The sequence below is a fragment of the Sinohyriopsis cumingii genome, chromosome 2, assembly GCF_028554795.1.
Source record: "Sinohyriopsis cumingii isolate HCF-2022 chromosome 2, ASM2855479v2, whole genome shotgun sequence".
Lineage (NCBI taxonomy): Eukaryota > Metazoa > Mollusca > Bivalvia > Unionida > Unionidae > Sinohyriopsis > Sinohyriopsis cumingii.
This window is the reverse complement of record NC_142962.1, coordinates 163487198-163500273: the sequence shown is the minus strand read 5'-3', so window position 1 is coordinate 163500273 and position 13076 is coordinate 163487198. Positions and strand designations below refer to the sequence as shown.

The following is a 13076-nucleotide window of genomic DNA, read 5'->3' as shown; positions in this document are numbered from 1 at the left end:
AATTCTGACCCATTATGATAGCTCTCAAAAAATCAAACCTGTTTGAAGCTATAATTTGTACTGGTACTGGATTGATGGGATACTGGGGTATGGTTATCTGTGTTGGCATGTGTGATGAGGGATATGGATTGGTGGGAGATGGAGGTATGGTTGTGTGTTGTGGGGGGAGATGCTAAAATTATTAAAACAGGAGATTCGTCAATAAAGATGACAGAACTTAACCATAACTCTTTGTATGATACCAGATCGTAGAAGTCTACTATTTATTTCTTGACAGTAGAATCTGTTGCAGAATTGTACTACTCTATTTCCTGACAGTAGAATCTGTCACAGAAGTGTACTATTCTATTTCTTGATAGTAGAATCTGTCACAGATGTGTACTATTCTATTTCTTGACTTGACAGTAGAATCTGTCACAGAAGTTTCTTGAGTAATTTGCATTTAAGAAAAATGTCTGAAACATTAAGCAGGGCACCAATCTAAAGGCTCTTGGTATAGACATGCCTGTAGAAATTTGTGAAATAGTTCCATGGAGTAAAACTCTGCCAAAATAGACAAATTATCTCTATTCTCTTTTGCTGCTAGCTGCATAAAATGTGAGGCTGTTGTTGATGCTTTAGGGTCAAGATAAACTCAGCAGATATGATAGAGAAAGAGAAAAAGCAAAGTTGATATTACAACTGAAATTCCTTACTCTGTCGCAATCTAGTTCTGCAATGAGGATGATGGCTACTGATCTGCCAGTTGTACTTAGCCCTTGGGGAGGCCCAAGTTTAACCAGATCCCTTGTCGTAGCCTCAGTGATTGTGAATGTAAGTTCCTGTGGGCCATCACTATCCAAAGCTGTTATAATGCCCAGGGTACTGTCTGCAAGGAAAAAATATAAATCAGGCTGGATGGTCAAATGTCACATGTTATAATGCCCAGGGTGCTTGATTTGTGCATTGCTTTTGTTTTCACATGGGAGTCTCCATTGTTTTTATTAACAGTCAATGAGATTTTACTTAAATATCCTCATGTTAGATATTTACAGACACATGCTTTACATAAAAATATAGAAGTCTTGAAAAATTCACCAAGACATGACATGGCTGCAAATTACATGCATTTGGGAAACATGGAAAATGTGACAAATAAACTAACATACCTGATACCACATTTGTATTTGCAACTTCAAGGACAACCCTAAGTATTATACTGTGAATGTATGTCAATATATCTGACAAATAAAATAATGTACCTGTTACAATATTTGCATTTGCAAATTCAAGGTCAACCCAATAGATTATACCTTGAATGTATGTCAATACATCTGACAAATAAAATAACGTATCTGCTACCACATTAGCATTCGCAACTTCAAGGTCAACCTAATAGATAATGCCTTGACTGTTTGCCAATAGCTGCCATTCACTCCACACTGGCTATTTACAAAACAAGGATTGACAGAGAAAATTTCAATGAAACAATTTTTTAAAATTTATAACATCTCAGACAATCCTACAGTCAATCCTAACATAGAAATAGCCATGGTGGTCCATGGTTTACTTTTTGAAGAGAAATTCCCAGTGAAGAAAATGTGTAATTCTGTAAATTACTGTGTCAACATACATCTGAGGCATATTTATATCCCACAGAAATAGCTAAAGTAGTTCCAAATGCCATGTGTGGACGTCATTAAAAAAGGAACATAATTCTTAGGGGATATTAAAAGTTTAGCAATATTTAAATGAAAGCAGTTTCTAGAACTTAAACAATGAAAACAAATTTTGTTAAGAGTTGAAATGTCCATGGTTTAAACAAAACAAACTTTCTACGAATGACAAATGTTTTTTCTTAATTTCTATATAAATATATTGAATATACATTTTGATTCTGACAGCAAGCACTATCAAATTATATAAACTGATGTCCCTGACTTTTCAATGGAAGTAGGAAATGTGGTTTGTAGTAGGGGCCTGGTGATGATGGTGACATAACAAAGGAGTAAATGAATATTTGTAAACAATGACATAAAACACTGACAACCACCTTGATAAGTTCTCATCAACATGACACAAAATCTGTTTTAAGACAGTCTTTTTGCTGAAACAACAGAATTTGGTTCCAACATACACCAACTGAATTCCATCAAATATGCCACAGAAAACTGATATGTAAGTTCCACTTAGGTTGTATGAAACTAATGCTGCACAAAAAATGCTAGTACTAATTAATGGAATACCATTGTGTGCAAAATAAAGTCCAATAATCTGATGCAATAGCTCAGTTAAATGATGAAGAAATTTAAACTCAAACTCAACTAAAGTGTCATTAATATAAAATAAAATATCAAATTTTATTGATATCAAATGAGATAAGGGAATTAATGGCACTGATGGAATGTGTGCATCTTATAATTAGAGGCAATAAAACTGCTCAAGGATGATGTTGCATGCTGGAGGTATAAACAGAGTAAATCTGACATATATAAAATTGCTAGGGTCTCATATCAATAACAAGCTTGTTTGAATTCCAGTAATAAAAATGGGAATTTATTGTGCTAAAACAAAACTGAGTGGTCTGATAGTCAGGGCCCGTAATTCTGGTAAATGATGATGCGGAATCTGAATAATTAAAGTCAGTTAAAGTTCCATCAAATATCAGGCTGCACACGAAACATTCAGTTGAAATTCAATGATAATTAACAGATAATGTACAGAAATCACTATGAATGGATCTGCGAGCCTGGGGCTATAATTGCACTAGATTTTAAATATAAATGCAACCAGGGGCCATAACTCCACTAAATCTCAAATATAAATTGGTCTACCTACAAGGGGTTATAACTCCATTAGATCTTAAATATAAATGCTACCAGGGGACATAACTCTACTAGATCTTAAATATAAATGGGTCTGCCTACCAGAGGATATAACCTCACTAGATCTTAATATAAATGCTTCCAGGGGTCATAACTCCACTAGATCTTAAATATAAATTGGTCTACATACCAGGGGTTATATCTCCACTAAATAATGACTAAAATACTTAACAAAAGTTAGCCAAGGACCCATCAAAATTAATGTTTCAACTAAAATATGCCAAAATTGTTTATAAATAACAAATATAGTATGCAGAAAAAGAGCTATTGGTGGGTCCAACTATAAGTGTATTAAATGATGACTTGCAAAAGTGACAATGAAACTAAGAGGAAGATTAATCACTATCAAGGTGCCTTCAAAAGTTGGTTCAAATCCAATACTCCTAGGAGTTGTTGTCCAGAAGCAAAAATGGGTGGGTCTGACAATCAGGGGCTGTCAATTTGCCAAAGTGGGTGGGTCTTACAATCAGGAGCAATGTATCTGCTAAATGAAGACAGAATGCTGACAACCAAATTTTAAAAAGTGTCATCAACATCAAGATGACAATAAAATTCAAACAAGGTGTTATATCAAGATGATAATCAAATTCAAACAAGGTGTTATATCAAGATGATAATCAAATTCAAACAAGGTGTTATATCAAGATGACAATCAAATTCAAACAAGGTGTTATATCAAGATGACAATCAAATTCAAACAAGGTGTTATATCAAGATGACAATCAAATTCAAACAAGGTGTTATATCAAGATGACAATCAAATTCAAACAAGGTGTTATATCAAGATGACAATCAAATTCAAACAAGGTGTTATATCAAGATGACAATCAAATTCAAACAAGGTGTTATATCAAGATGACAACCAAATTCAAACAAGGTGTTATATTAAGATGACAATCAAATTCAAACAAGGTGTTATATCAAGATGACAATCAAATTCAAACAAGGTGTCATATCAAGATGACAATCAAATTCAAACAAGGTGTCATATCAAGATGACAATCAAATTCAAACAAGGTGTCATATCAAGATGACAATAAAATTCAAACAAGGTGTCATATCAAGATGATAATCAAATTTAAAACAAGGTGTTATATCAAGATGACAATCAAATTCAAACAAGGTGTTATATCAAGATGACAATAAAATTCAAACAAGGTGTCATATCAAGATGATAATCAAATTTAAAACAAGGTGTTATATCAAGATGACAATCAAATTCAAACAAGGTGTTATATCAAGATGACAACCAAATTCAAACAAGGTGTTATATTAAGATGACAATCAAATTCAAACAAGGTGTTATATCAAGATGACAATCAAATTCAAACAAGGTGTCATATCAAGATGACAATCAAATTCAAACAAGGTGTCATATCAAGATGACAATCAAATTCAAACAAGGTGTCATATCAAGATGACAATAAAATTCAAACAAGGTGTCATATCAAGATGATAATCAAATTTAAAACAAGGTGTTATATCAAGATGACAATCAAATTCAAACAAGGTGTTATATCAAGATGACAATAAAATTCAAACAAGGTGTCATATCAAGATGATAATCAAATTTAAAACAAGGTGTTATATCAAGATGACAATGAAATTCAAACAAGGTGTCATATCAAGATGACAATAAAATTCAAACAAGGTGTCATATCAAGATGATAATCAAATTTAAAACAAGGTGTTATATCAAGATGACAATCAAATTCAAACAAGGTGTCATATCAAGATGACAATCAAATTCAAACAAGGTGTCATATCAAGATGACAATCAAATTTAAAACAGGGTGCGATTTGTATCAGTCTGCCACATGATCTATACTGCTATAACTAGTCTAATCATGGCTTTATGCTTTTCCAGTATTTCTGTGGGCTGTTGTGGAGGGATTCTCTGTGTTGTAACAGAAGATCCATCCTGTGAGGTAGGGACCTGGGCTGATTGAACATCAGGTCCACAAGGCTGATGAACCAAGATTGCTGCTGCCACAGTGGGGTGATAAATCTTCTAGAAGTCAGTGAATAAATGATAGAGGTTCTGCTGATCCTGCAGATACTTTTCACAGAGGATTCTAAGGTTGAACATCTGTTCTATAGTGCTATGTCCTGCTCTGAAATCAGCCTGTTCTTTGGCAATGATGTGATCTGGTCGAGGTTTCAGTCTGTTGAGGCTGATCTTAAGCATAACCTTTCTTGGGTGACTGATGAGGCTGTTTGCTTGGTAGTTCTAGCACAGCTGCCAATTCCCTTTCTTAGGAAGAGTGATGATCAGAGGCTGGGTCCATGGTGTGGGCCATTCTCCTGTTTGCCAGATTTTGTTGCAGATTGTTGTGAGGACATCTATCATGGAGGTTCCTACTACTGGAACAAGTTCTGCTGGTATATTATCAACCACAGCTGACTTCCCTTTCTTGAGTGCGTTTATTTCAGCCTCTACTTCTTCCCTGAGGACTGAGTGGCCAACCTATGCTGTGGTTATTGGAAAGTTAAGTACAGTTTTGTCTCCAGAAGTCTCCTGATTTTAAAGCTCAGAACACTATTCCATCCAACTGTTAAGAATCTCTTGGTCTTCTATGAGCCTCTTACCAGCCTTGTTCTGGATCATGGATGAAATATCTGGATCTGCAAATAGGCATCCTGTAGGTCAACAGAGACCTCCAAAGCTGATGGACATGGAGTGTTCTGGATTGAGGATGTAGCCTCCATCTTGAAAGGTTCTTCTAAATGAAAAGAGTTTAAAGGGGATATATCAATTATATATATATTAAATTTGCCACCTTTAGGTAACCAGGAAGATTTTGGAATAGAATGCAGAAGGGTATAAACCTCCACCCTCAATTTCACCAGACTGGACTGATAAAAGAACATGGAGTCCTTAACAGAGAGGGTTGTTCCACAGGCTGGAGTCAGTAACCCTACATTATTAAGGAAAGGACTGAACCATCATTTGTGATGCTTGACTAGGCCTCTGAAAAGAAGCCTAGATGAGCACCTACAGGAATGTTTGGTGAAGGATGCATGGCTGGACAGGGTTTGGGTCCCTAGGGATGCCCCTTACTCCTTTGGTATGAAAGGAAGGTGGGTTAGAAAAATTGCACTTTGAGGGAATCTGGTGTTTGTTTTCTGAGCACTGTGAACCTTACAAATGAGGAGGTCTAGTTTGAAGTTGTTTATTGGAATGGGGCTGCATCTGTTTGAAAAACATAGTGAATGGCCCCTGAGGATGATTTGCATTTCCACATTTCCTGGTCAATTTCGATGAGCCAGAAGTGGTTGTGAAGGAAGGATGTTGATGATCCAGCAAGTATGGAGCAGCAGTTGTAGAAATAAGTCCCCCAAAGAGGGTCTCATATTCAAATGAAGCAGCCCTTAGAAGGTCTTTGCAATGCTTAAGCAAGATCTTTGAAGTGTCCAAGGCAATGTCATGACAGATATGCAGAAATTCCACTGACAATGCCATTGCAGGTCTGGGCCACAGATTCCAACACATGTTGTAAAGTGAATGGGTTCAAGGAGAACTCTCTCTGAAAACTAAAAGATGCAGCTAAGATGTCAGCATGTGAAGCTATGGTGACAAGTAACATGGCTATCTGTTGTTCTGATGAGAAGACGTGTCCAGATTCCTGATGAAATACCCATATTGGATGAATTGGAATCCAACTGGCGAGGTTTAGAAGACCACTTTGGCAAATGTACCCAGTAACTGGCAATGGAGACCAGGAGTCTCACCATCAAGGGAGAGACTGACCAGCCTCGATGTTGCCAAGCTATATTTTGGCAAATGTACCCAGTAACTGGCAATGGTGACCAGAAGTCTCACCATCAAGGAAGACTCTGACCAGCCTCGATGTTGCCAAGCTATATTTTGGCAAATGTACCCAGTAACTGGCAATGGAGACCAGGAGTCTCACCATCAAGGAAGAGACTGACCAGCCTCGATGTTGCCAAGCTATATTTTGGCAAATGTACCCAGTAACTGGCAATGGAGACCAGGAGTCTCACCATCAAGGAAGAGACTGACCAGCCTCGATGTTGCCAAGCTATATTTTGGCAAATGTACCCAGTAACTGGCAATGGAGACCAGGAGTCTCACCATCAAGGAAGAGACTGACCAGCCTCGATGTTGCCAAGCTATATTTTGGCAAATGTACCCAGTAACTGGCAATGGAGACCAGAAGTCTCACCATCAAGGAAGAGACTGACCAGCCTCGATGTTGCCAAGCTATATTTTGGCAAATGTACCCAGTAACTGGCAATGGAGACCAGGAGTCTCACCATCAAGGAAGAGACTGACCAGCCTCGATGTTGCCAAGCTATATTTTGGCAAATGTACCCAGTAACTGGCAATGGAGACCAGGAGTCTCACCATCAAGGAAGAGACTGACCAGCCTCGATGTTGCCAAGCTATATTTTGGCAAATGTACCCAGTAACTGGCAATGGAGACCAGGAGTCTCACCATCAAGGAAGAGACTGACCAGCCTCGATGTTGCCAAGCTATATTTTGGCCTCCTGCAAATCTCTGAGAAATTTCTTTGATCATGGAGAAATGAGGTAATGTATCACTGTCCAAAATGGACAGTATTTTGCTGGACCAAGTGCTTGATGGTTTCAGGCACAAGTCCAGGGCTGCACACTTCATTTACTGCCTTATGAAAGGACCAGACCTCAATAGATGTAGCCTGGGTTAGTGTCCCAAGAGCCCTTCCTGTGGTCACAATGACCACAAACTGTTCTGACATGATTCTGAAAAAAGAAATAATAATATATGTACATGTATAATTGTACCACATACTCACCTTATTTGTATGTAATACATGTTACCTATACCCTTATGTATACACCAAGTAAATAAATGATGACTCATTTTACCTGTCTTTTTTCTTTGTCAATAAAGATGTATATTGTTGTAAGCTTTATTGAGGAGAACAAATGTAAATACCCATGGAATTACAGTTGAGAGCAACAGCACGACCCTAAATATACAAATTGTTGAGGAAACAACAACAATAATAACAACCAAAAGATATTTTACCATGTCAGTTTTATTTCCAACAGATAGAGGAATATGCTAATCTCTGGTTGCCCTTTAATGTTGAGCAGGTTGTTGCTGTTATTTATAACATTATTAATGACTCCCCCATGCCTTAGTTGTATATTTTAGAATGATGTACCCAACCCAGACATAGTGGGACACACAAAGTATCTTTATGTTCCTTAATGAATTGAAAGAGAGAAAAAAGTTACTGGCACAGAAATGTTTAAATACGGAACTGAGATATTCTTCGATAAAATAATGAATCAGTACACACTGGTTTTCTAAAGACAGATTTTCTGTGGTAAACCATCATAACATCCAAACAGCATGGGATCCTTACAAAAGATGACAGTTCTGCATATCCCATATAAAAATGCAATCCTAAATCAAGCTAGTGATAGTGCATGTGATAGTTCATGGCAAGTTCACACTAATGATCTTAACTGTAGTTGGCAGACTAGATGGCATTTTGCAGCAAGCTCATAAAAGCTTGTTTAAGAAATTTGGCAACAACCAACGCCAGTTGCTTGCATGATCTTGATAGCAAACCTTGCAGATTAAATATTCATCTAGAAAACTTGATAATGATGGTGAGAAATTTACTACATAATGTAACGTTATTTGGTCTATGAAATCATTAATTTGCATATGAAATTAATAATCTTTACAGGTGTTAAAATTCCGTGTATTATTTAATTTAGCTTTTTATTCTTTGGTATATTAATCCTAGGGAATAATAAAAATAATAATGACTTTATTTAAAGAAGAAGCTCATTTGGTCAACTGACCTATCTTCTATTAGGCCTTCTACAATGACACTTGTACAAATATATATATGATGCACAATTTTTACAAGATGAAGTGTCTTTAGACAACAAATGCTGTTAAAAACTTGACAACTGATCTACTGCTATAATAAAATTTATACTGTACAAGGCTTCAAAGATGAGTACATACAGGATTCATACAAATTGAAGTAGCAAACATGTGTGAAACATTTTAGATATATAACTGCAAGTATATAAATGCATGTATTTGTTGGTACGTAATGAATGTTGATAAATTTATAACCCACAAGGTGTTCAATGAATAACCTTAACTATGCAATATTGATCTCACATTAGTGAAAAGTTATGACTGATTAAAATTTTGGTGGCATTTCATTTCATAAAAACCAATAATTTAATAAGAAGAATACACACACCAGTACTTTTATTCACACAATTTTTGCAATGTTCATCAAATCAATTTTAACAAACAAGTGTGAATTCACATGTGAAATGAAAAGCTAAATGTAGAAAGGAGAATATGTCAAATCAACATTGTCAAATACATTGCAACTACCATCATATATATATAGAATAAACTTAATGTCCCTAGTAAAAATGCGACTGAAATGTCACTGAAAGGACCTTATTCACCAAAATAATGGTATTTCTAAAACTTTCCATGAAATTTCACTAAGATTTTGCCAAAATTTCTGAAAATATCAGTGAGATTTTGTGATAGAGATTTCACTGAAATTTAATTGAAAAAATATCAGTGAGCAACAGTACTTCACTGATATAAAAAATAACCTTCATTTTCGTTTTAATATAATGTATATTTTGCTTCTTGTACATTCTAAACAATTTTCAGCAAAACGTAGCTCTCCCGCTTCTGATAGCTCAAATTTTATTTTTTATTTTTGGAACAATTACTTCTTTCCATATTTTTTCCACAGTTTTTCTAATGTTTCCTTTTTTCACAAATTTAATTGAGTTTAACTGCCCTGAGACAACAAGATGTGTTTTCCATTTTAAAGTAGAATTCCACTTTTCTCCTGACCTGAATCTTATTTTCCCCTATATGGACTATTTTTTCTCATCTCTGTTGCAGTTTTTAAATAATGGTCTCTTTAGTCCCATTGTGCAATGACTCTTATAGTAGTATTTGTTCCTTATATTATTTAACAGATGACAGCTGTAAAGAGCTTTCTGATTGGTCAAAAGTTTGTACTTGCCCAACGAATCTTCATGTAGCAGAAGCTGATGGAAATAAACAAGCCTGCCAATCATTGTGTTCCAAATTTCTGACAATGAAACAACAAGTCTTAATAACAGGTTGAAAACTGTGGAAATGAGATTGACTTGAATGCAAAGTCAATGGGAATATAATTAGACAATCTGTAAGAAAACCGAATGCCAGGACTAGCACTGTGTGATTTTTGCCATAGTCAGATTTTAACCAGTATCAGCTCTCCAGAAGCGTCAATCAATGTGTCAAATGAGAAGGAACTGGGACAGATTTGGAGGCTATTACAATTCCAAACTGATTTTCTTCTAGAATTTAAGGAGGTACAATGTCTAGATCACTGGTGGGGAAGTGATGATACTGTTGCCAGATACCCATGTCTATCAAAGATGGTTATATCCTTGCAGAGTTGTTTTATAATAATAATAATAATGACCTTATTTAAAGAGGGTAACACAATTAGCTAAGAACTAATCTCCTTGAGGCCCTCATACAAAGGAATTGATTTATTTTAGCTGCATCTCTGAAGCCACTGGATATATTGGGTTTGGAAGAAGGAAATAGAATGGGCATTTCTAATCTCAACTGGAATACTATTCCTGCGCAGAGTTCCAGAGTATTGGAAACTTTTTAAAAATAACTCCTTATTTGATTTGGGAATTTTATACTGTTTGGAAGACATGGATCGCAGGTGGGGAGTATTACCAGGTAGCCTATACTGGAATAGTGATTGTAAATATTCAGGAGCACTATTATGAGATATCCTGTACATTAATTTGGCTTTTCTCAAACAGATTCAGTCTTTAATAGGTAATATTATTAACTTACCAGCTAAATTTTCCTTGCTTTCTATCTGGATTGATATTAGCCCTAATGCTATTTTCTGAAGATGTGCCAGCTTTGCTATGTTTTTATCATTTGAATTACCCCATACTCTATTACAGTAGTCTAAATAGGGTTGTATGTAACTGTTATAAAATAGTTTTCTGTGCCTTTCAGGGAGAAAATGTCTGATCCTACTGCGACGCCATAAACTTGAATTGACTTTTTTACTGATATGTTTGATATGTTCAGTCCATGATAGGTTATTATCTACCAGAACACCAAGTAGTCTATCATAACAGACCATTTGCAAATTTGTATCCTTCCATGTCAGACATAGTTCATCACTATCAAGATTTGTCCTTTTTTTGCCATGTTGAGATAAGTAATATTTAAGTTTTCCCAGTATTTACTGCCATTGCATGTGCACCCAGTTGTCCAGTTTGTTTAGGGCATTCTGTAAAGAAATTTTGAGTTCATGCTTTGTGTTTTGGATTTCTGACAATGTTGTGTCACCTGCATAGAGATCTGTAGATGATATTGAGTCTCTTAGTAAAAGTGGTAGATCATTAATAAAAAAAATAAATAGTAATGGACCTAGAATTGAGCCTTGTGGTACTCCATATCTAAATGTTCCAGGTTCAGACAGAACATTAATTATGTAAACATGATGTGTTTTCTCACTTAGGTATGAAGTAAACCATCTAACTGTTCTTTTATCACATTTACAGATTTTCAGTTTCTTCAAAAGGATTTCATGATCCACCATGTCAAAAGCTTTCCTGAAATCTACAAATACAGATCCTATTATTCTGCCTTGGTCAAGTGCTTGAAGCCATTTATCAGTTAGGGAGATCAAGGTAGTCTCACAGGATTTTTGTTGTTGTTGTTATAGGGTTTAACGCCATTTATCAGCACAGGATAGGCAATACATGGCGGCCAGTATAACTGGTAGAGGAAGAACCTTGGAAAACCCAGGGAAGAACCACTGACCCACAAGAAGCAGGCTTTCCCATGTACCCATGCTATCCGAGCCTTGGACTTGAACCCATGCAGACAGAGGTGAGATGGCAGTCATCTGGAATGGTGAGCGCTTTAGACCACTCAGCCACTCGGGGCCCCTCTAGTCTCACAGGAATGTTTCTGTCTAAAGCCTGATTGATTAGGGTGTAACAGCAAGTATTTGGTTAAATATGACATGAATGAGACATGGACATGTTTTTCAATCAATTTTGACAAGTTTGGTAGTACTGAGATTGATCGGTAGTTATCAGCATCATCCTTAGAACCAGATTTGTGAATTTCCATATTTTGGGGACAGATGAGGATGCAATACTTAAATTGATTAGTAATGTTTTGCTATCTAAAATAGCAGAGGCAGAAGATTTAATGAGTCATGGACCAATCTGATCAAGTCCTGTAGCTTTCTTGGTATCAAGTTCACTGAGACATTTTTCTAAAAAGCTTTTTATATCGGTGGAAGCTCGCACATGCGAATTTGTAATGAGCTTGCTAGAAGCTTGATGAAAGCGTTCCATAAGGACATTTAAGCTTGCCACATCTTCGTAATTGTTCCAAATCCAGCTTGCCAATTCTATACCACAAAATTGTGTACTTACACATGCAAAGTTTCAGCTAGCTTGTTAATGTCTTGAAATAAACTCATCATTTTAGTAGGGAATAACCCAAACCAGGTGCATTATTGGACTGCATCATCCTGGCAAATTTCACTCTGTGGAAAGATGTATTCACATCAAACAGATGGTGGATTTTCAGCATAAAAAGCAAAAAGCTAATCAACAGTGATGGGTAATGTATTGCTGCTATTAAACTACACCTGAAACCAAAATTATATTGGCAACATATACTTGTGACCAATTCTATATTGCATATTATAATTTCATTTAAATACAATCAGCAATATCAAATATTCCAGCAATCAATACTTATGGTAATCATTTACTTACTGATGGGTGTATTCTCAGGTTTGATGATAAACCTGATATCTTGAATGTTGGTAACTATGGGAGGTTCATTGGCAGTGACTGAAAGAGAAACAAATGACTGACTGACTGAGGAACAAAAACATCTTAAAAACCTCATTTATCATATAATTTTCTTTTCTTTAAAAAACATGAAATATAAAATAAGTGAACAGCTACACAAAACTGAACAGCAACAAAGAGATATTACTTCAGTGATTTTAAAAACTAAATAAACATTAGTTACCAAGACTTTTTTTCTCAATGCAGTTTTAGTACGGTCATATCTGTATTCATTAAGGAAACCTCCTTGTAGCTTGTCTGCAGAACTGTCCTTTTGAATCACTTGACAAATA

The 13076-nt window shown here is 35.8% G+C and overlaps 1 protein-coding gene across 1 annotated transcript in view; it reads right to left on the bottom strand.

Annotated features, from left to right (window-relative positions):
- Nucleotides 1-13076, bottom strand: part of LOC149806231 (cadherin-23-like) — a 317815-nt gene that overhangs the window by 199097 nt on the left and 105642 nt on the right. The window contains exons 3-4 of the mRNA XM_089935354.1: nucleotides 12706-12783; nucleotides 696-868 (exon numbers count right to left, since the gene is read on the bottom strand). Coding sequence (XP_089791480.1) covers nucleotides 696-868; nucleotides 12706-12783 — 251 coding nt within the window. The remainder of the gene's footprint in view (nucleotides 1-695; nucleotides 869-12705; nucleotides 12784-13076) is intronic.